The sequence below is a fragment of the Argiope bruennichi genome, chromosome 10 (genome assembly GCF_947563725.1).
Source record: "Argiope bruennichi chromosome 10, qqArgBrue1.1, whole genome shotgun sequence".
NCBI classification, from domain to species: domain Eukaryota; kingdom Metazoa; phylum Arthropoda; class Arachnida; order Araneae; family Araneidae; genus Argiope; species Argiope bruennichi.
In genome coordinates this window covers 85,030,752-85,055,661 of record NC_079160.1, presented here as the reverse complement: position 1 = coordinate 85,055,661, position 24,910 = coordinate 85,030,752, and the positions used below count along the sequence as shown (strand labels likewise).

At 25.9% G+C, this 24,910-nt stretch overlaps 1 protein-coding gene across 2 annotated transcripts; it reads left to right on the top strand.

Annotated features, from left to right (window-relative positions):
* The first annotated feature begins 3,543 nt into the window (after window positions 1-3,543).
* LOC129989086 (dihydroxyacetone phosphate acyltransferase-like) lies at window positions 3,544-24,818 on the top strand. Of its 2 annotated transcripts, none has more exons than XM_056097411.1 (14): window positions 3,544-3,790; window positions 4,198-4,419; window positions 5,472-5,648; window positions 6,393-6,522; window positions 9,965-10,168; window positions 11,884-12,035; window positions 12,638-12,765; window positions 13,677-13,903; window positions 15,376-15,645; window positions 18,414-18,493; window positions 18,862-19,002; window positions 19,925-20,121; window positions 21,467-21,528; window positions 23,724-24,818. In XM_056097411.1, the coding sequence occupies exons 2-14, from the start codon at window positions 4,240-4,242 to the stop codon at window positions 23,792-23,794; spliced, it is 2,019 nt and encodes a 672-aa protein (XP_055953386.1). In that variant the 5' UTR covers window positions 3,544-3,790; window positions 4,198-4,239; the 3' UTR covers window positions 23,795-24,818. The 2 variants fall into 2 exon arrangements, with proteins under 2 accessions (XP_055953386.1, XP_055953385.1); XM_056097410.1 differs by having other exon boundaries at window positions 3,546-3,927; window positions 23,724-24,815.
* The last annotated feature ends 92 nt before the right edge of the window (window positions 24,819-24,910 follow it).

Sequence of the window (24,910 nt, the reverse complement as noted above, 5' to 3'; positions counted from 1 at the left end):
ATTTAGAGCAGTGTAAATAATACAAATTTGGATGCCACTCAGTCATAAAATTATTTATATTTTTAAAATGTTACTGAAGTTAAAAATGAATCTAAAATAAATAATGAACTTATTAAGTTAAAAAGGGTTAAAATGGGAAACTAAGTTGATAAGAAGAAGAAGAAAAAAAAGGGGGGGATCTTATAATATGCACTACTCATTTAAAATAACTCATCTTCAAAATCGCTGCAAAAGCATTAATTCTTACATGCTTTATCGACGTGAAAAATGTGTTTTCCCTAGGTTTTTAATGAAGAAACAAATTGCACTATTTTTTGGACAACCGTTGGAACTGACTCTCATTATTTCCTTCTTTTCACTCTTTGCTATGTAGGAATGACGAATATTTTACGAGCGGTTATTACGTAACCAATATCATAAAGTCGCAAATACCAGTGATCAATACTTTTCAAACAGGGGTGTGATTCAAATCCTTGATGCGATCTTACTGGTCATATTTCGATTACAGGTTTGGATCACGATAGAAAGTAACAATCGATACGATCTGTCCAATGGAAGCTCTCGAACGAAACAGAAAAGGAGAAATCTGTGAATTTGTTGAAAAGTGAACCGACCGGTTATTCTTGGAATTATCGTATCATTGAATTGCATATCAATGAAATTTATGGGAGCGGTGACTTCACTGGAAAGTGTGAAGTCGCCGCTCCACTTCATGAGAGTGATCTTGACTTTCCGATATTCGCATTTGATGATGCACTATTCCATACAAATCATTTTTAATTGTTTGTGACATGACTTTATATATATTCTGTTTACTACTGGCGCCATCTATTAATAGAACATAGAACTAAAGTAAACATTTTAAAGAAATGACATTTATATGTAATTCAAATTTTTCAGAAAATGGTTTACTCCAATAAAGAAATTAAATAAATAGTTTTGAAAAAAAATCAAATTTAAGAAGTAAGCTGAAATAGATAAATTAATTCAATCACACGTTACTTAAATTAGTAAATTAAGTATTAATTACAATTAATAAATTTTATATTTTATACTAAGTAATAATTTTTAATTAATAATATGATTGAAATAACAGATATTTGCAAAAAGTATTTAAAAATAACAATAGCAAAATAATTTGTTATTCAAAAAATCGTGGATTTTGCATCTCTATCGCTATGTCAATTGCTATCGCTCCCCTTTCGCCAAGATATTCCCATCGTCTTAGATTCAAAATTGCACTGTCTTCTTCGATTTTTATCATTTCCGAAACAATAGCTTGAGCAATGCCACACAAATTATTTAAATCCGACGTAATTCTGTATTCATGCTGTTTCTTTCACCTGACCTACAGCAGGTATTGTTAACAACGCGCCACTATTAGAACGTCTCCATATTGTTTTCGTCGCTCTTTTATAAATCCTTGCATTCTCCGAATAAATGAGACATTCCCGCACTAGCAAGTTTGCATTTTCATACAAATAAAAGAAAGTTTACCCACTTGTAAATTATAAAATGGCATAAATTCTATTTATTTAAATAATCTAACTCTTCCTTCAGAAGTATTTCCCATAAATAAACAATTCTTTTTATAAGTAACATAATTTGATATTTTTAAAAAATTGTAATTTTAAGGTTAACATGATTATTTTTCTGAAGTAACTAATTCGACAATTCAGCGTTATGTAAATCACCCGAACCTTGGTCATCTATACTTGTTCTTCGTCAAACAGATTTTAATTTGACACGGAATTTTGTGACCATGCCCACGTGCAACATTGCGTTATACTTCTGTGTAATATTAGTGCTTTCAATGTGCTAATAGGATTTTCAAAGGTTACTTCGTTAAAAGCAACAAATGATATTGATTATTAAACGAATAATCAAATGCGATTTCATTATTTTGATTAGTTAGTCTCCTGAAATATGATACTGACGCATTATTTGAAATTTTACTGAAAGAACTCGCAGCAATGGCGATTTTTCATACAGGGGCTTGAGGCACATTCCTCGTACCCTGTACAAAATTTACTTGAAATATATGTGCTATGTAATTAGCTGTTGGAAGTTCACTGGCAATGCGTAGCTGGAGGGTCTTCAAAACCATTTTGTCCCTGTGAATAGAGATGCATAATCCACGATTTTTTGAATAACAAATCATTTTGCTATTGTTATTTTTAAATATTTGTTCCAAATATCTGTTATTTCAATCATATTATTAATCAAAAATTATTAGTTAGTATTAAATATAAAATTTATTAATTTAATATGTCATTTCTTTAAAATGTTTACTTTAGTTCTATATTCTACCAATAGATGGCGCCAGTAGTAAACAGAATATATGCAAAGTCATGTCACAAATAGGGATGACACATATTTTACGAGCGGTTATTACCCCTCTCACACCCCTCTTTGAAAAGTATTGATCACTGGTATTTGTGACTTTATGATATTGGTTACGTAATAACCGCTCGTAAAATATTTGCCATGTCTACTTGTGAACTCATATTGTCAAGATCCATCACGATTTGGTTACATGCAAAAGAATTTATCATTGTGCGTGCTTGGTCTTGTTAAAAGAAAATGCGGCACGGAACGGTGGGGGGGAAATATCGGTTTCAGGACTGGAGGATTCCTGATTCGAAACCCAATTCAACCAAGAATCGTCATATAAACTGGTTTGTTGTTCTTTAAATTCGTCGGTCGTTGTTCTTTAAATCACATAATTCAAATGTCCTATAACAGGAGAAGGACTATTGGTTTGGGTGTGGTTCTTGCCATTTGACCTCGATTCGCAATTAAGAGATTAGTTCCAGCCCTTTTAGCATAAGCAATATTGTTACGATATCTTCCCGATATTATACATTTAGGATATCGAATAACAAAATATCATTCAGCATCTTGTGCTACAATGAAGAGAATAATTTTCGTGTTGCTGGAAATAGGGCGTAAATAAACAAAACCAAGCCATAAAAAACGCAACAAATTTCTTCGTAGCCTTTATGAGAGTGACGTGCTACAATAGTTTCTCTTAGTTTCGAAACAAGACGATAATCTAATTAAATCCACCACTCTGACACCTTATCAAACTCCGTAATAAAGAGGATACTACCTCTTCTAATGATCGCGTTTTAAAAGAGTATTAAACGGAAAATGTAGTGCTGTTCCCGGTACCTTGTTTGCCTAGCTAACCATGACTCCAAAGAATACTTGAATAAGTACTATAAGAGGTAATTCGGCAAAAAAAGTCCCAATTATTTGTTTCATTCAAACAATTCTGTACGTCTCCTGACGTTTTATTTTAAGGTTAGTTTTATTAAAGCGCCAATTTTAAACAAAATTTCTTTTTGAAGGTGTTTCATTTGTCCATCTCAATGTGGCGTGTTTCTAATGACCAATCGGCGTTCATAATAAGAAATTTGGGTGGTCATATTTGGCCTTTTATCGCTTCTATATGACCAATCTTTAACACCAACAAATGCAATCAAAATCCCATATTGCGTAAATTAATATTTGGAGTGAGAAAATATTAATAAATACAATAAATTTACCCAATTTTTTCCCAAAGAAAACAAAATATAAATTGTTTTATAAATGGAAAAGTTCCCATTTGAAAACTATGACTTAGTGAAACGCGTACTTCTGCTAATGGGGCAGTGATTGTATAGTAAACCTAAGATAAGTCATAGCGAACAAATAAACAAAACTAAAATGAAAAGACCGAGAATGAGATGTTGACATTCGATGCCGGTAAATCTTAAGTGGTATACGGAAACTGAGAAATTTTTTGGTAATTCTTGTTGTTTTTAAATTTTACAATAAAAAAGATTGCAGGATATGTTTGAAAAAAAAAAAGTAATGGTGGTTTGATTACTATTCTGTGATATTATTTGTCTGCATTTCTATTCTACACATACTCTGAAAATGGTAAGTATTTTATTAACTTGTGATTATTTTAAATTTCCTTATGCAATTTTTTATACAATTATATTTTTAGGGAAATTGAAAACTTTTTGTCTGAAAGGTAAAATTGCAGCAATATTACATTTCTGGTTTCTATTAGTTTCAAATCCTATTCAAGAATTTTTTGTCTTAAACTTTTTCTTTTTGTTAGTTATTTCATAATCACAATTCTATTATTTGCAGAAAGAACATTTGCTATATGATATGTGTTAAAATAAAAATATTTTAATTTAGATATAACAGATTTCTGTTAAAAGGGGAGGATCTTATTTCACCATGTGCTCGTTAAACGGCGATTTTATTGACATTTTGGAAGATCGTAGGAGAACTAGTGACATAGGATGGGCTTTAAAAACTTGGAATGTTCCTCCATGTAGATATTCCTTAAGACGAACGCCGGAGGATATTAAAAAGCATGTATTATCCAGTGAAAAGATTAAATCCGTTATAAAACAAGTAAGTCAGTTAATTAATATTCTATTGCAAATTACTGGTGTTTTCTTTAAATTAGTGCTTTATCCGTGATTTTCATCGTATTTTGCTGATATATATAATTTTTCAATCATCTGGACTAGTTGGATTACAATTTATAAGTGCAGAAACATATTTTTTCCATATTCAGGAAATTTTTCTCTTTATCTTTTTAAGTTCCACTTTATATTTTTACTGTAAAAATTTTTGATGCTGTTATTTCTAAAATATATTTATCACCAAAATGATCTATTGCCCAGAATTAACCTCAGCAATTTGATTTTTAATTCTTTTTTTTTTATTGCAAATTTACCTTCATTTTAAATTAAATGCCTTAGTTTATCTTGTCTTTTTTAATTAGTAAATAATTCATTTTGAAAAATGAAAATTCAATAGTTTTGTGCATTTAGTTCAGCTTTTACTGTACTTAGTATGCAATTGCCCAAATATAATCAATAGAGATAAATCGCTCTGAATTAAAAGTTATAAAAATAATATATATTTTCTGGACTTTTTTTATTTTTCTAAACTTTAATTTACTATTTAGATTTTCACTATCTTTTATTTGCCCTCCTTTTATGTGTGCTAATTAGTGTCCAAGCATTTGAAACATCTTGGATTGAAGTTAAAAAAATGATTATTTACTTCTCCAAATTTCTGTTATTTGAAAGTTACATTTTCATGCTAGGTTTCTGATCTCGAAATATCTTCATTATAATTTTGTACATTTTGAAAAGATTCCAAAATGGTATATATTCAAAATGTAAATTTAATGGTAAAACATAGCAATTAGTGTTCAGTAAGATCCTAATCAATATTTATAACTTTATTCATATATACTTTTAAAAGGAATGTATTATTGAATTTCACATCTTCTTACATCCTGAATCCTTCTGAGTTTTTTCTTGAATTTTATTTTTTTTAATTTAAATTTTTGTCAATAATTTGAAACAATTTAAAAATTTCAATTACTGATAGAAGAAATAATGTTTATTAACATTTCTGAATATTTTTGTAACATTTTAAAATTTTACTAGGTAAGTAATGAAAAAGGATGCACTGAAGAAGAAATTGAAGAGGAAGCAAGAAATATCATTGATGAAATGGCTCACAATTTTCAGTTTCGAGTCATTAGATTTTTTGGCTATGTACTCTCAAAATTTATGAAAAGTGTTTATGGACGAATTTTTGTCAACAAGAAAGGAATGGAAAAGGTATGATGTTACAAGAAAAATGTTACGAGAAAAAAATTTTTTTAACTTTATGAAATTTATATCTAATTTCTTTATTAATTTTTAAAACTCTTATATATTTTTAAATGTATCAAAAAAATTATTACTTCATTTTGACCTTCCAAAAGATTTCCCTTGTCCAACCAATTGTAGTACGTATCCATGTGAGAATTAATAAATAAATAAAAATTAAAGCAATGATTAATATTTAACGGAATTATTAATAGCCTTTAAAATGATGTCAACCTATTAATAATTATCATTTTAAATGCTCCATTTTTACTGACAAACTTTAAATTCATAGAAATAAGAATTTAGATGAGGTATGTAATTGAAATTTTTGATATATAATAAAAACTTTGTTATCTTAAAAATATTCACCATTATAATTTCAAGAAAGTGCTAAAATTGCAGTTTTAGAAATCTGAAGGATTAAAACATGAATATTATTGTTATTTTTAGAAACAGCATTTAAATTTTAATTCTATTTTATTTTAAAATTATTATTTATTATATAATTATTTTCCCTTCAAATATTAAACAATTTTGGCATAAATCCTTTATCAATTGTAAAGTGTAGTTTTTAAAAGGTTGTTGCAATTGATAAAACTATAAATCATCGCATTAAATGATAAATTGTGTGATTTAATAAAATTTTTAAACAAGCAGTTTGCAGTTTTACTAACAGAATTTATTTATTTATTAAATGCTACTTTTTTATTTTAGATTGCAAATATATCAAATCAGTATCCAATATTATTTTTACCTACTCATCGAAGTTATGCTGATTTCTTGCTGGTTTCCTACGTATGCTTTTATTTCAATTTACCTCTTCCTGTTATCGCTGCTGGGCTTGGTAAGTACTTTCCTATATTGCTATAAGCTCTCATTTTTTTTTTGTAACATTTTATGCTTTTAGTTTGTATTATTAGTAAGTTGTCTATAAAATATTTTTTAAAAAAAATAATTTTGCTGTATTTTAAATATATCCATGGCTTTTAGATTTATGAATCACTATTTTGCTAAGATATCATTGTGCTGATAATCAACAACTTATACAATTTGCATGCTTTATACATGTGTTGAATGTTTTATAATTCAGTTGAGATTTTGATTTATTTTCATTATAATCTGATTCAATCAATTTAATTTTTTTTTATTACTCCATCTGTGAGCTTTCTGTATTCAGTCTTTTAAACAGCTGTTCGCTTTTTCGAAAATATTTAATTTTAAATTGTGTATACACTTCTAATCATCTCTTATTTAGAAATGTCAAAAAGGGAAGGAAAAGTATATGAATTTTCATTAGGTTTTCAATAGTTTGATCCCTTTTTTTCCCTCTATTCTGTACTTAGAAATTATTACTTTAATAAGATATTATCTGAATAAGTTATTATTCTCTTCAATTCCAGAAGCAGTGAACTTTATGGTTGCTTGTCATTCTTGAATTTTAGTAACAAAAAAGAAATGTGTGTATTTTAAAATTCGATTATTGTTAAAGCTGTAGAAACTTTTTCTGTAATCTGTTTTTTTTTTAAGCAGAAAGAAAAAAAACAGTGAAGTAAAAAATAGTGTAATTTTCATGCATTCTTAACAGACTTTAGAATTACACTTGGTTTATTTCTTTATCTTAAAGGTTTAGAAATTTTGTGTGGAATATTTTTTTAAATGAATGAAATCATCTCATGTTGATATTATTGTGAACAATTTCCAAAAATAAGGTGCTGGAAATTTGTGAATGGAAATGGGCTGATAACTTATTTCTTTGTTGCACAACATTTTTCTCTAATGTTGTGGCTCTTTACAATAATTAAAATTAGTTTTAACATGCTGAATATTTCCTCATGCAAAATTGCTGTCTCACACAAACATTAAATAACATTCTATGTGCAATGTTCTGATCCTTTTTTCCCACCTTCCAAGAGATGACATTGCCATCTCTGGTTGCTTGGGGAAAGATCAAAATAAGATGGCTGAGGTGAGCTCCATTGATAATGAAATAGTTAGACCCCAATGGTGCAGAGGCAGTTGGGTGAAATGATCAATATATTTTAAATTGTGAAAAGAAGGCTGACTTGCAAAGCCTTCAAAATTATATGATCCATCTTAATTTTTATTCACAAACGGCTATAACTTGTAACATCTCTTCTGTCACCATAGTTCCATGATGTGTATTTCTGTACTGTACCATCTGTATCTTCAATAAATGTCTATTACGTAAACCAGAGCATTTATTAGAACTGCATTTTACCAAGCACGAGGTCAGGAATGCTATGCTATGAAGCATTTTTTAGTCAAGTATTCTGATTAAAAGGGATGCTTATCTGTAATTGAAAGTTATGATTAAACGCTCTGTGAATTTTAATTAACCTAGAATTTTACATTCTAATTACTTTTAAGCTGCTGCAAATCTACAATTTTTTTAAATAAAAAAAAGAAATTGAAAAATAGATTTTAATGGATAATATTTTGAAAATCAGTCTTAAGAGGTATTGCAACCTAAACAAAAAGTTGTTAGATATAGAGTCGTTTTTTTTTTTTTTTTTTTTTTTTTTCCCCCTCTAATGCTTGAAAATGAGTCATTTATTGTATTATTAATATTTGGTGAATGATACTCTGGATCATGATTTGTATATTGTATACATATCAGGCTTACTTTTAATGGCTTTTTTGAATGTTAAAGGCCATTTCCATGGTAGCAGTATTGTAGTTACCTAAATATATTATTTTCTTATTTAAAAACTGTCACAGAAACTGCATGAAAAGACCTTTAATTTGTTGATCTTCTGGTGATAAAAAAAAAAAAAAACTACAACTTTTAAATGTGACAGTTAGGAAGAAATTTTGAAAATATATGCAAGTTGTACTAAACAATTTCTTTCCAGCCTCTCTCTCATTGTATGCATTTATAGTTGCAAAACTTTTCCAAAAAATTTATTATTAGCAGGCTAAATAAATTTTTATTTATAGGCAATTAAAATATTCTTCAATGAAATTATGTTTTTTAAGAAAAATTACTTTCAATTCTGCATCGCAAAACTTTTTTATTGGCCCAAATATACTTAGATCAAGGCTACCTATTTTTACCTTTTCCATAAAACTACCATGTATAATAACTATGCAAAGATCATTTGACCACAATTGGATGGTAACTTATAGCTTTGAATAGAAAATTTAATGATATTTGAATAGAATATCGTGAAGAATCAAGTTCAAATAAACAGAAAATGAAAAGTGGAAGAATAATTTTTCATTTCCCAAGGATTTTTATTTGCTGAATATTGCAATGATTTGCAAGAATTGGAATAGGTATTTGTTATATTAATGTCTTGTTATGAAACAACACGACAGCTTTGGAATGTACCTCTTTTGAATCATAGTTAGAAAACAGGAACAACATTTAATTATCATTATCATCCCTCAGACATTTGCTCCACACCACCAGGATTGTGGTTGATCCTCCACACAAATTTAATGTACAACTAGTTCACATACATGTAAGTGTTGGTGACATCTTAGTATTCACTTGCTACAAGATAGTTGCCCTTGGTAGAGATGAATTCCATCCAATATAGCTTCTGTCTAATCTTCATCAATCTACTTGTTAGATATCTTACTACTTAGAAAACTATCACGGGTCAACCTACTGCAGAAACTAACGATATTTTTCCCCTTTTAAAGAGTAATTTTTAGAATTATATTTTCTGAAATATTTAAAGATCCTCAACCAGCAATTTGAATAATAAAATATTAGTTTTTGAAAATTGTATTTATTTTATTTGTTAGTACTTTAATAAAATAATACAATAAAACTTCACAATTCATATTTTCTATAACTTTTACAATATTTTATGATTATTAAAATAAAATAAAAGTTAATTTAATATTCTTATGCATAAAAGATGATCATTTTTCTTTTGTTAAACAGCTAATTCAATGTTGGTTGGAATTTCACATATTTTATAAAACATATTCATTGATATTTATTCATGCCTTTGAGTGTGAGTGAAAATGCTTTTCTTTTTTTATTCACAATTTTGAGAATCAATTTAGAGTTAAACTAAAACAATAACATTAGTTTATATTACACCTTACACATATTATTTATTTATTAAAAAGAAGTCATAATTGTATATTAAATGTCTCTTGGTTGAGGATCTTTTATTTACAGAATTAGTATTTTCCTGAAATTTATGAATTAGGGGCCATATCATTTCACAGTTTTTTCATGAAGCTTAGTAATTTTTCACAAAAAAAATCATAATTCACTTGTATATATGTATTATTTTTCTTTTCAGACTTTTTGGGCCTGAAGTTCCTTAGCTTTTTACTTAGAGGTGCTGGTGCATTTTTCATACGCCGATCCTTTGTTGGAGACCGCCTTTACCGTGAACTATTTTCTGAGTATGTACAAACTCACATTGAAGGTTGTGAATTTCCAATTGAATTCTTCATTGAAGGAACTCGTAGTAGATCTGCTAAATCACTAGTGCCAAAATTGGGTAATTGTGCTTTTAATATTAATAGAAAAAGCAATTTCAAATTTTTTTTTAATATAACGAACTTTAAGAAACTTAGAATTGCATGTGATTAATGTAGCATAGGAAGTTTTAAATGAATTTTTATTAATATTGCAAGAAGTATTAGTTTTTAAACATTAGTTGTTGTTTATAGATGATTAATAGCTTTGTGCCTTTTTGTTCAAACAACATTTTTTTTTTTTTTCCATTTTATCTTTACAAATATATGAACTCTCATATATCTATGGCATTGCAAATTCCATTGATGCTTTATTTTAATAATTTATTAATGGGAAGTCCTTTAAAAAAAATGGGAATTAAGCTTGTTGAAATGGTAAATAAAGAAGAAAAAAAATTAGGTTTTAAAAAAATTGTGTATCAAATTATTTCGTTATTCTATTGCATGTTAATTTTATCTCTAAATTATTATTTTATAAAAGAGATATTACATATGTATTGCATGAAACTTCTTTCAAATATGTTATTGATAGTATTTTTCTATGCTTTTTATTTTAATTTCTTTTTTAACTGCTTAATCAAATGGTCACTTTAAAAAAGTACATTCATATGCAGAGTTTATTTTATTTCTAGGCAAATACTACCAGCTTAATATTTATTTCCAAGGAAAAAAATCTATTAAAAATTTGTTTTGTTCTAGTTAAAGCTAGTAATATTTTATATTTTGTTCTCAATTGGTTGATTGAAACATCTGTTTATGAGAATTGGGAAATTACATCTATTAAATATTTTTTCTTATATTTTTTAATATTAAATTTTTAAAAAATTGTTTGTTTATTTTATTAGTAATACTGAAATTTCTATTTATTGACAAAATTTGATTGAGTTTTTTCTCTCTCTGTCACTGACTTACTAATTCTTAGAACAATTTCATTTCTTACTGGGAATTTTATTTTCATGCAATTCTTTATTATAATTAACGGGAAAAAATATGGATTTTTTGAGACATAATTTCTATATTGTAGCATTATATACATTTTAATAGTCAATGGATTGCAATTAAATAGAAATCTCATGTATCATGGCTTAATTTTTTTTCCCCTTTGAAAATTATTTTATTCATTTTTATAATTTTCTGCTATGAAATAAAATAGCATACATGTATTAATATTTAAGCATATAATTCAATTATTTTATAAAATAATTGGATATATTGCAAAATATTGAATGTGTTGCAAGTGCGTGACAAATTAATAATTCTAACTATTAGTATTTCTCTGAACAAATGCTAAGCAAATACATTGCAAAACAAAATAATTCTTACTTATAGGTAAGAAAGAAGCTTTCTTTCACATCTTTACTTTGTAAAGATTAATATATTTCTGTTTATATGATTTCAAGAGATAAATATTTATTTTATGCTTTAATGGAGTTCATGTTGTTATTATATGAAATAACTAGTTAAACCATAGAAATCAATGTTTTATACTCTAATTTACTTTGTCTTAATTTCCAAGAAATAGTTAAGTATTTTGTCAATTAACTACATTATAGCAGTAATGCATACAAAATGAATAATCAAAAAAATGTTGAGTGATTGCCTTATCAATCAATTTTTGTCCCATTTTAATTTATTAATTGTAATGAAAATATTAATGTTTTATTTATTCTTTTCCTTATTGGTGCACCTCTTATACCTCTTGGTAATTTTGATTTTTTCCCCCCATCTCCTCAATTAGGAATGATGCAAGTTATTCTTGACATGTATTTTTCATCTAAAGTACCTGACATTATTATAATACCAATCAGCATAAGTTATGATCGGACTTTAGAAGAAATGTTGTATGCATATGAATTGTTGGGAGTACCAAAACCAAAAGAATCTACAAAGGTAATTTTCTTATTTATTCTTCTAGTAGAAATATAGTGTCTGTAAAGTTTATATGTAATTAAAAATATTGTATTTTTGTATGTAAAATGTACATTATTATGATTTGGCGAATACATTTTGTGCAATGCAAAATACTGTTAATAAAGCTGTGTATCGGAAATATTTATGCAAGCTAAAATGTATGTGAACTGCAACAGCTCATGCCGCTTTTTGTAAATAATCTTCATTATTTGTATGTATTATAACTGGAAAATTAAAGAATATTAAACTATTAAATTTCTCTTGTAATTGTATCGCATAATGTGTTACTTATTGCACTTTATGAAAACTAGTTGCATTTTTTTATGTTATTCAAGAATTTACTATATGCATAACAATTTTTAAAACCATTTATAAATAACGTGCTTTAAAAAAAAAAATTGGAAAGGGTAACTTTAAATCATAACTCTGTAGATAGTTCTAGGTCCAATGGTCTGCATTGTAGAGCATTTTGAATTATTAGTTACTTCCTGCATGTCACAGTTTACAGATATCATATTAACCTGCAAAATTTATAAAGTTATAAAAAAAATTGCTCTATTTAAACACAATTTTTATTTCAGGGCTTAATAAAAGCTCGTAAAGTTATGTCGGATTTCTATGGTGATGTGTACGTCAGATTTGGTGAACAGATATCTTTGAGGGATTACTTTAGAAGTTATGATAGAAGTGTTCACAATCTTCATCCTAGGTAGGATTTTTTTTTTTTTAAATCAGTATCTTAAAATTGTTTATTTTGTATTAATTAGCCCAACTCTAATTTTTTTTGCATCATTCTATGTGGCATAAAAAGACATTTAACATAGTGATATAAAATTTGTTTGCCTTATTTGTAAGGAAATTATTTTCTTTTAATATCATTGTAATTGGATTTAATTGTTTTCATATTATTCATATCATTATCATATATTTGTTGAAATGCTGCATAGTTCTTTGAAAGTATTTTCCTTTTTCCCATTGATAATTGTTGTATATAATAAAATAAGAAAATATGTTGTTTTAAAATGTATTTATCAATATATAATTCATCATATTAATAATTTTAAGATTCTAAATTTAGGTAATTTGCTCATTGAATTATGATTTAGCTTAGCTTTTTTAAATTGTTCCAAAATTTCACAAAATATTTTTAAAATTATCAGATAAGTTATCAGTGTCCTTCTAATTTCATACTTGTAGCAGTTGTTGAGTTCTTTTTTAACAAGCTTATTAATATACAGATATTTCCAAGTTACGTTTCTTTGAATTTTGCATTTACTCCAATGAGATGACAGTTTTCAAGCCATTGAACACTTAAAAAGACAAAATATTTTTCCATGTCAACCTTGCAGTCAGAATATTATATATGCCTTGTTTGTAAAAATTTTAATTCTTATTTCCATCTGTTTATGCTTAAATTGTACACGAGCATTGCATACAAAACATGTAAAAATTATCATTAAAAGCATTTTTATGAATAGATATTTATTGACTTTGTATATTTTATATAGTTAAAAACTTCATATAGATACTGATTGTTATTTATTGCCTTCTAATGTTTACAAATAAATATTTAATTTTTTTAAAGAAACTATGTTAAAAAATATTTATCTTATATTCCAGAGATTTGTCTGTTATTTATGAAAAAGAACATCTGCTATGCCGAGATTTGGCTAACCATGTAATACGAATGCATCAGTGCAATCTTCTTTTATCACCCTTTCCACTCATGTGTCTTGTAATTAGCCAACCCACTACTGCAAGAACAGGAGTTCATATCGATGTTCTTTCAGATTATGTGTATTGGTTAGATGAATTAATTAAAAGATCTGGAGCTACAATATGTGCCAGTAAGAATATTTTATCAGATAGTTACTGCCATTGCCTAATGAGTTTTGCATTATGAAAACAATTTATAATTTTTTTTGACATGTAATTTGTATTGGATTGTTAATTATTGAATACTCTTATATAAATACTTTTGTATTTGATAAAAAAAAAAACATTAGATTTACCTTTTCCCTATTGATAATATATACATACTATATAGTTGAGTTCCTATATAGTTGATTTTCCATAGGATTTCCTATGATGTGTTATATATAGATTTATTGCTTAAGGGATGCAAGATAAAAATTTTTAAACCCTTAAATGATCTGCAGAAATTTATATTCTAGTAACTGATAAGGAAAGGGATAAACAACTTTCCATGTTTTGCAAAAATACATTTAATCTGAAATTCATTTTACTTGAAATATATTATGGGAGTGGATTTTAGCCATTATTGATTTTTATGTATTGTTGTAATTAACTTCCTAATTTTCAATTTCATACTTTTTAAATCTGTTTATTGTAGATTGTATTATCATAACAATAGTTACCTTTTATTCATTATTTAAAAAATAGATAACCATTCAAATGAAATACTTTTTAAAATATTTAAAAATTGTTTAATAATGAATCCAATTAGGGAAAAAAAAATTGAAATTTATTTTAAAGATGTTCTTATTATGATTACTGACATTTCATTATTGAAATAATTTTATCGTTGATGAAACTGTAGGTGCATGAATTAAAAATAAATTGTCTTGCTTGCTCTTTTTCGAGACTGAATTTAATGAAAGAATGATAATATTTGCATTTAGTTTTTATAAAACTAATTGTTTTATATCATTATGAATTTAAATGGTACTTGGTTGATTTTTAATTTGAATTCATCTATTTTTTTTATTATTTTCTTCTCTTAGTCTCTTGAATTTCATAGTGCTTTTATTGTAGACTTTATTTCTGTATAATGTATTTCATGGGGGGTGGGGTAAAGCTAGTAAAATGTTCATGTTTTGAAATTTTATTGTTTGTTAGTGATATTCAAAGATTGCCAATGCATTGAAATAATTTCTGGAAATTATTATTTTTAAAATGTTAAAATTTACATAATGCTTATTTACTATCTCATATAAATAAGGGATAATATTTATTATTTCTTATACAAATACAAGATATCTATTATTTCTTATATAAATAAAAGATAATAAAATTAGTTCTCTTATATAATCAATAAAAGGCATTTTTAATAATGAAATAGTTAAATGTGAAATGTTTGGTGCCATTTTTAGTGTAAAAGTTTTTTGTTATATTCATTTCTAGACACTGTTCTCTTAATTGAAATGTTTGGATTGATCAAAATTTTTCTGTGATTCCTTTGCTTTCAAACGAATTAATATATAGTTTGCTATTAAATACTTTTCAATGAGATATAGTTCACAATACATGTTTGCGACAATTTATTTTCTTTAATATTCTCCTTATTTTTCTATTTTAGCTGGTGAAACGCTTACTGAAAGTTTGATTCAAAATATCCAGTGCCATTCAAATATTGTTGAGATGAATAGTAACTTGCTAGTCTCATTCAAAGATGTTCTTGTACAGAGTTCTGCTTCCACTGTACCAAGGCTGAATGACAACACTGTGAGATATGCTATACCTGCTATGTTAGGTTACCATTATGGAAATCAAGCACTTCAACTCTTGGTTCATGTTAGCATGATCTCTCTTGCTATGACATGTAGTGGATCTGTTATATCTTCGCAAGGTAATTAATTTTATGAAATAATTTATCATACAGCATCAGATAATCAATCAAAAAGACTAAGAAATTAACTGTTATCAAAATTTTTCAACATAATCCAATTTTTCAAGTGTTGGAATATTCAGATTTTTTTTTCTTCCGTATTTTAATATTCACTTACAAATTAGTATCCATTTTCTATTAGGTCCATTTTTTTCCCCCTCAGTTAACTCTGATTTACAAAATAACAGTTCTGGTAAATTTTGTATTGGAGTATATAGGTTTTTTTAGTATTAGCTTTACCGTTTTGTTTAAAATTATTTTCTTATTATGCATGTGAGATACTGCAACCAACTCTCTTAAAACTGAAGTACAATTGGATGTTTTGTTTCAATTTTAATAATACATGTTTCATAAAAAACTGTCTTTATAGATATTAAATTAAAATTAGTAAAAAATAAATTTTTAGAAATCCAAAGGGGAAAGGGAGGGAGGAAATGGGTTTTGCACTCTCTTGGCACCTACTATCTCTTATGAGATTTAATCCAGCCCTGTTATCTGGTTTTAAAGTAAGGATACTGATTATGAAAACAAGATAAATTTAACAACTAAAAATCTGTTATGTCTCTATGATTTTTTTCTACTTTCTAAAATTTTTTGACTGTTTGAATTGAATAATCATTAACATACAGGGGAAAAAAGCACCAACATCTCTTAGATTTTAGAAAGACATTTGTTGAATTAAAAAATATATTAATGAACTATACAATAAATAACTTTTGCTCAAGCATTTATGAGATTGGTAAAAGGATCATATGTAAAAATCTGTTTTTAAATTTCCATGCTTATAAAAATTGTGTTTGACAATGGCAGTTTTTAAAATCATTAACATAAAAAAAATATTCTATTGTCTTTATGTCCCTTATTACAAAAAATATTTGAATGTAATTACTGATGTTTGATGACATTTAAAATATTGTGAAGATATTCTGCAATATCTTGTGCAGAAAAAAAAATGTTTTAGATGAAAATTTCATTTTTTTTTCCAGTTTGTGGCAGTTTTAAAATATTCAGCTTGAACCTACACTTATCATTAGTAAAAATAAAATTGTAGAAAGAGAATAACAGATTAATCACAAATCTTTCTATAACTTTGAAATAAAGAATATCATAAGAAATTTTAAAGAGGCTTGCAAAGTGCATTGGAACTTGATGACTGGACTAAAAGAGTAGAAGATACAGCTAAAGTTACATATGCATATTTATGTTTATTCTCATTTGTATTGGAGATCACTTGTTTCATTTGGTTTATGTAGAAGTTTTCTGCTTTTTAATTTCCACATTAGTTAACTCTTGTATTACTAAACAGTTATGAAATTGCTTCTTCCTGAAGCTAATCTGTCTTTTCTCTAACTATCTATTAGTTTTATTCCTAGGGTGTATTCAATAACCTAATCTATGATAAATTTATCTGGCATCTCCAAAGCCTTGTTTTCTAATGACTTAACACTTTATTTACCAATGGTACTTTAAATCTGGCAGATATCTTCACAATATAATTCTTTTCTAACAGTATTTGAAAGAACACGAAGAATGTGTTTCCAATAAAAAGCAAAAGATATAATAAAATAGCATTAAAAATCTTTTTATTATTAATTTAATTATTTAAATTAAAAATGCCCCCCCCTTCATGTGTTTATTCTGTGTCAACACTTAACTAATGATTCAAAAATAAATTTGAAAAATTAATGGTAAAATAATTCTGTAAATAAAGGGTTAAAAGGAGAGAAAATGCTTTTCTATTTCTTCAATAAAATCCTCATTCTAAGATGTTTGACATTTTATCTGCCTATAGACTAGTCTAAAGGTTAAAATAATGTTTTAGTTATTAGTCTTAATACTGTTTTTTATAAATTTCAATATACAGGAACACAGATTTTAAACTTTACTGGATTTACAGGCAGATAGGAGCTGAATTAAATCCTTTTAATCATGTAGGCAGTGCACAATTTGCTCCTCATTTTCATCTTCTCAGGCTTTCAAAAAAACAAAAAATTTTACTGATTTTTGTTAATATATATACGTTAACAATTTTTTCGAAACAAATGTAGTGAAAAAATATTTAATTGGGAATTACATTCAAGAAAATTGAGTATCTTGTGCAAGGATCCGTGGTACCAAGAAAACACAGAAAATTTAAAATTTATCTATAAAACCAGGAAAATGCAGGAAACTTTGAAATTTTAATAAAAACTGGGAAAATGCAGGAAATTTGTTTCTTAGTTTGTTTGTGTGTTCCCCATGTACTGTGTAAACATATAGGGATAAAACATAGAATTTCTTTTCCAGATTTAAGTGGCTTGTTATATGTATAAAATCATTTGAATTGAGAAGTAATTTCCAACATAATAGTGAATAAAATTGTAGTAATCTTCTGATGCATTCTTAATTCAAAGTTTGCTAAAGCTGTTGGATTGTAAGTTAGCAGTCAAATGCAAGAGGGAAAATTTGAAATTCATTCCAACTAACTATAATTCCTTATATTTTGAACAAATTCATGTCCTAGTCCTTTGATGAATATAAAGCACATAATCTTTGAGTAATGGGGGGAAGAAAAAAAACTTCAGCTCTGAGGATTTTTGGTATTAAGGCAATTGCCTGCTTTTTTGTTTGCTAATCTGGCCTTGCTTGCAGTTACTAAGAAAATATAATTGTTTATGTTTGAAGCACTTTTGTTTTGCTATTTATTTGATTCTATCATTAATAAAAAAAAAATACATTTATTATTTCAGAGAGTGTATTTCATCGTTACAAGACTCTAAGAAAATTGCTTCAGAGAGAATTTGTATTTGAAAGAGAAACAGATGAAAAGGTATCGCAATTCTTTTTCAACCCTTTTCAGACTTGGGTTCCATTTAGTATCACTAAAATAACTTTTCTGTGTGTTTCTGATGGGGAGGGTTTAATGGGACCTATATGGCAACACTATCTGGATATATATATCAATAATGAAAAAATTATTCTACTAACTAAAAAATGATAATTAATCTGTATTAACTAAAATTTTAAACGAAAAAATATTTCTGAAAGGTTTACTTTTTTTTAAACTAATAATTAAGCTAGAAAGATTAAAGTTAAATTTCTTGATTATTTGCTTTAATTATTCACTTTAATTAAATTTTTCTGATGTAAGGGATTTGAACTTTAAAAGATTCTTTATTATTAAGAATTTTTTTATAGGATTTTATGCATGCTCTTCGATCATTGAAAGAAGAAAATATCATTTCTGTTGAAGATTCAAGTTTGGCACCACTTTCATCTGCTACTGATAAATTTGAATTTTTAAGCTCACTGCTTTTAACATTTCTTGAAAGCTATTATGTAAGTATTTACCTTTTCTATTTCCTTTTTAGAAAATTGTTATTATAGGCATTTTTTATAATAAACTATTCAGTGTTAAAATTTTTGAAGATAATTTGGATTATGAGTACCTCTAAAGTAAGAACAAAAAAAAGTTGAATGACATAATAAAATAAATAAGGTTTCAACAAGACCGTATTTAAGCCCTTTAAAAGTTCCGTATTATGCTGTTTCAGACCTTTAAATTTAACTAATTCCAATATTGAATTTTTTAAAATTGATTTTAATTTAATTTATGCATAAGCAATTTTAAATGGCAAATTTTTGCAAGTCAAAATTAATCAAACATTTAAATGTGTATTATTTTCAAGATAATTGATTGTAATATCTCATATTAAAAAAATAAATTTAAAACTGATTTTAAGCAAAACAGTAAGATGATTTTTTAACACAATCAATATTATTTAATTATGGAATAAAAAATTTTAAAATTATGAAACTACATATTTTTTTAGAGTTATAAACTGTGTGTTGTTATAATATAAAACTTGCAAAAAAAATCAAATCTTGATAGAATAAAGTTATAAAATTAAAATATTTGAATTTAATTTCAGCACATTTTGGTGCAAAGTTTGTGCAAATTAAATGAAAACACAAAAATAAATTATTCAATAAATACTGTCCAAAAAATGAGAAGGAAAAAAAATCCTTGGGAGTTTTGAAGATTTGGAACATTTTTTATTCCATTCTCTCACTTTGTTTAAAAATTGAAATAAACATACTAATGTTTTGTTGCAACTTTGTGACCTTGAATCCGTTATTGAAGCATCTATACCTTTGGTTGTTTAAATGAAATTTTATTTTATTTTTAAAAATGATTATAAAGCAATTGTAAAAATCTATATTTTTAAGGGTAAAGATTCTTGTGATTTTTCTTCCATAGATAATTTGTCAATATCTAGCTCAGAGTGATCAAGAACACCATCCACCTGTTAAAAAGTTGTCACTTCAGTGTCAAAGTTATATTGAAAATGCTCTGTTGCAAGGTTCTTTGTCAGACTATCGCTGTCTATCTTTGGATATTGTAAATAACTGCTTAACTTATCTAGTCAATCAAGGAGCTTTGCTTTCAATTTCCAAGTAAGATCTTATTTTGTCCATTTCAAAATTTTCTTTTTAAATATTTCAATTCCTATTTTCCAAATTTTACCAACTCTTGTGTTATGATAATTTGTCTTGAGTAACATTTTGGTTGCTTACAATTCCTCTTAAATTTATTGTAACATTACAATAAATTAGGTTACCCCCAACCAAATCTAGAAACATGTAACACACACACACACACATATATATAATTTACATTTATAAGACATTTTCAATGTACAATAAATTAGGTTACCCACAATCAAATCTAGAAACATGTAACACACACACACACACACATATATATATAATTTACATTTATAAGACATTTTCAATGATATATATTTTTGAACATTTATATGTATTTTTGAAAACTGCTGAAGAACAAAGACACTCTTAATATTTTCAATTTCTGACAAAAATTTTTATTAAAATGTAATTTAATTATTTTTTTATTTAATACAATATACATTATTATGATATTTTTCATTTATATTTTCATCTCAAGTGTATATTGCTATTGTTTAACATTCAATTCAACGAATAACTAACTTTATTGTGCATGTGTGCTAAAATTAGAATAATAATATTTAAAAAAAGGAAAGCAAGATTAAAAGTGCATGAATAAATTTTCGTTAATAAAATTGAAAATGAAAGTTTATTTTATATAAGGAAAAAAAAAAATACTAAAATTACTACTTATCTCAAAACATTACCAAATTATTGAAAACAATCATAATATTTGTTTCATGAACTTAACGTTTTTATTTTCAAATAGTACTATTATTTGTAACAATAGTAAAAATGTTAATGGAGATTATTAGATTTTCTGGTTTTTCTAACCATCATTTGGTTTAATAGATAATTTTATTAAAAATATTTTACTTAATAAACATTTTTCCCATTTTATTTAGCATTGCATTGTAATTTATTAAATATTCTGAAAATAAGGATAATGATTCTGTATTTTTATAGCCTACAATCATCATATAAGTGAGTAATAAAATTTAATTTTTAATTTCTGATAAAAAAAATTAAAATTATTGAAGATGAAATAATTTCTTACTTGTTTTTTAACAATATTTTTTTTTTCATCTATTAAATCTGTAAATGTAGATTTAATATGGCGTTTGAAATGTGCCATTGATTCTGAACCTTTAATTATGTTCCATTAAGATGAAGGAAAAAAAAATTGTTTTTATATGATTTTGGTAATTTTTATAATTCTGGCATTTTAATTCATATGTGCTATGCTGAAAACAGTTTTTAACACCAATGATAATTTCTCTTTTTTCTCACTTTTATTTTATATTTGACTGATTTTTATTTTTTTATTTTACAGAGATGGTCAGTCTGTAATGTTTCTGAATTTCCCCAAAATCACAAATATTTTATTAGATTTAGGTAAGTGTTTGTGTTTGAAGTATATTATCTAATATATAAAATTGAATTTTTGTTTCTTCATATTTTATGCGCTGCCGTACCATTCATCTGATTGCGATAAAATTTTGCCAGCTTATTGCTTGCACTTGTGCAAAGATTATAGGCAAACTACAAATATTATCATTTGACTACAATAAAATCTATAAACAAATCGTTTCTTATGTTTCTGATATTCAACATTATTTTAAAACTGACAGTCGATAAAAGACAAACAGTAAACGACAAATGGTACATATAATTCGGATTTAATTGCATATATATGAAACCAAATAAAATTATTATCATCAATGCCAATCAATGTCAGTGAAATGAAATCAAAAATATTTAGTGCAAATGATAATTTTCTTCCTTTTTGTTAATGAATAGTCATCTACACGAGATATTGCCATTCAACATGCACACTATTTTGTGTGACACAAACTGCACATATTGTTCAGAGTTTATCTCAGACATTCATAGTAGAATTATTATTATCGATGCAAATCCAGGTAAGTTGTCAATAGGCATTCTTTTAACAATATTGACAAAAAAAAGTGAGAATTCTACTTTTTATTAATATTACAAAAGTTATGAACAATGTTAAATTTTAAAAAATCGATTTTGTACACTTATATTAATATTCAAACATACAATTATGCTTTTAATCTATGGAATAGAAGAATAGTGTAACTTCTAATATACACAAGATAAGAAGTGAACATTTTGAAATAAAAAAAAATACAGACTGAACTCTGAAAAAAACTGGGAAAAAAATTAAATGCAGACTTAAAAGAAAAGGTGTTTTACTTAAGTTTGTAAAACAAAAGAGGGAAAAGGAATTTAATAAAAAAAAAAGTAACAAAATTGTTAGAACTTTGTATTTTTTTTATTCAATATTCTGAAATTATTTAGTGCACATTAAGATAGTAAATGCATGTTACCATAGAAATTATTTCATATATTTACAGAGAAAGCATTTCATATATAAAGGTAAAGTATAAATAATATTTTTCTTTTCTTTTTTTAAACTTTATTATTCAAGTGCTTTAGGGTAGACATTTATCAATCAATTTCAATGACTGTATTCTTTGTCGACAAGAAAATAAAAATCATTCTTCCCATCATTCCTAATTAAACAAGATAGTTATTTCAAATGATATTTCCAAAATTATTTCTTCTGTGGTAGCAACGTGACAAGTACAGCTAGTACTATATATTATTTAGCATTTGTTTTTGTTTTTCTGATATTGAATGGTAATTGCTGTGTACTACTCTAGATTATGCATAATTTTGATGTTGATTTTGATTGTTAATAATTTAAAAAAATGACAACCCTACTAAATTGGAAGTAATTAATAATTTTTCAAAAAAAATGTCATCTATAGAATTGCATTTTTTATTTTTTGGGTTGTAAAAAGAATCCTTGTATTCATTAAATATTATACAACCAATTTCTTTTCTAAGTGTAAACAATTAACATTCTGTTACAAGGATTAGGGGCCTTTAGTAATTGACTACTACTATTTTGTAGGTAATAGGATGAAAATTTGACAGAACTTAAGATTAATTGTATTTTTAATAGGAGTCTTAATAGTGAACAGATAACAATTAAAACATTAGTCGTATATATTTGAACTTGTCATTTGATAACTATTTACACAATATCAAAAACTTGAAAAAGTTCCATGTTAATATTTTTCTTAAATAACTTTTTCTTTGTATGTATGCTATTGTTTTCACCTGCCTAGTTAAGGTTAATTATGTCAAGCATTGTAAATTGTTTTTTAATTAATTTTTGTTTGTATTCTAAAAACTTAAGTTAATATGAATCTCATTATTAAAAATGAACTATTTAATTTCTCTCAATAGATTTTCTCTATTCTTGAAAGTTTCAAAATTAATAAAGAACAATACATAAGTCCCAATTCTAAATACCATCAAAACATCCAATTCATTATGAATTTTTTTATGTTTCATGAAACAAAGAATAAATAGATAAATAAATAAAATTTTTATCTGTAAAAACTTTGTTGATTGCATCCTTTTGAAATTTATATCTATAATTTCTTTAAGAAAATCTTTGCCTTTTGCATCTTGTTTCTTTAATTAGTATGTAAAAATATTTACATTAAATGAAGTTTTTATAACAAGAAATGTATATATAATTTCCATTTCAGAGGTGTTTTTGCCTGCTTTTTCAAGAAATAATCAGAATGGTCGATTATCATTACCAGCAGCTAAACTATAAAGATATTTCAGGATCTTCAAATCTTTGTAAACTGCTCTCTTTTAGCGAACTTATTTACTTATTTTTAGAATTGTGATATTTGCAAGAAGAAGCAAAAGTGTTTTCTGTTTAGTTCAAATTTTGAGTTGCCTCTCCTTATTTTCTAAAAAATCAGTTCATGAGCATTTACTTTCTGAATTGTCAAATGAATTATTTACATCTGCATTTATATATAAATGTTTATTATTCCCATATTTGTATTAGTATTTATTAGTAAAATAATTATTTATTTATAAGTTAGATAATTGACATTCGAATAGATTGTTAGAAATGCCTTTAAAATTTCATTTTATCCCATTATAGTAAAATATTTGAAATTTTACATGAACTCGAACATTTTACTGTAATCATGCAAAATTATTGTTCATATGCAAATATAGGCAGTAATTTTTTAGAAAAGACAAAAGTTATTACTGCCACTAGCAATAATCATAATTTTTTAATTAATATAGTTTCATATAATGATAATAAAAAAAAGTTTTATAGCTTTTGTGGTTGATTTTTGAAAGAAAGATTATTACTGTGTGTAGAGCTACTTAGAATTTTTGTATGTATTTGTGACTAATTATATCAAGTTTTTACCTTTCTACCGGTGTTAACATATATTCCCTGTGTTTTGCAGACTTATAAAACGTTATTTCGAAATTCATTTAAAAATATTTTTCAGCACAATTTATGGTTGTATTTTCTAGCTCATCCTATTGTTGAAGTTTTTTTTATTGGTATATATTAATCATGTTGTCATTCAAAGTGCATTTTATTATTTATTTTTTCAAAAATTAATTTATTTTACACTTAAGTTATCAAAGTATTTTTGTTTTCACTATGAGTTTATTTTTATTTTTTGAGTTTATATCTCTATAAATATTATTTTCATGGAAAATGAATCTTTAAACTTAAGTTTTCTTGTAATCCATACATGTGTATAAAAAAAAAAGTCATAAAATTTGAAATATCCAGAACAAAATGAAATATGATTGACACATGCTTTATGCTTTTCTTGAATGTTTCTCTACCTTTGTAAAAAAAATTGCAAAAGAAATTTATTAAATAAAATCTAACATGGTTAGCTTTTTT

Bases quoted from the DNA above. Each gene is read 5' to 3' on its own strand.
- LOC129989086 (XM_056097411.1), top strand. From the start codon at position 4,240: ATGTGCTCGTTAAACGGCGATTTTATTGACATTTTGGAAGATCGTAGG. The intron at 4,420-5,471 runs GTAAGTCAGTTA...AAATTTTACTAG, and splicing joins TTAAATCCGTTATAAAACAA to GTAAGTAATGAAAAAGGATG. The intron at 12,036-12,637 runs GTAATTTTCTTA...TTTTTATTTCAG, and splicing joins AACCAAAAGAATCTACAAAG to GGCTTAATAAAAGCTCGTAA.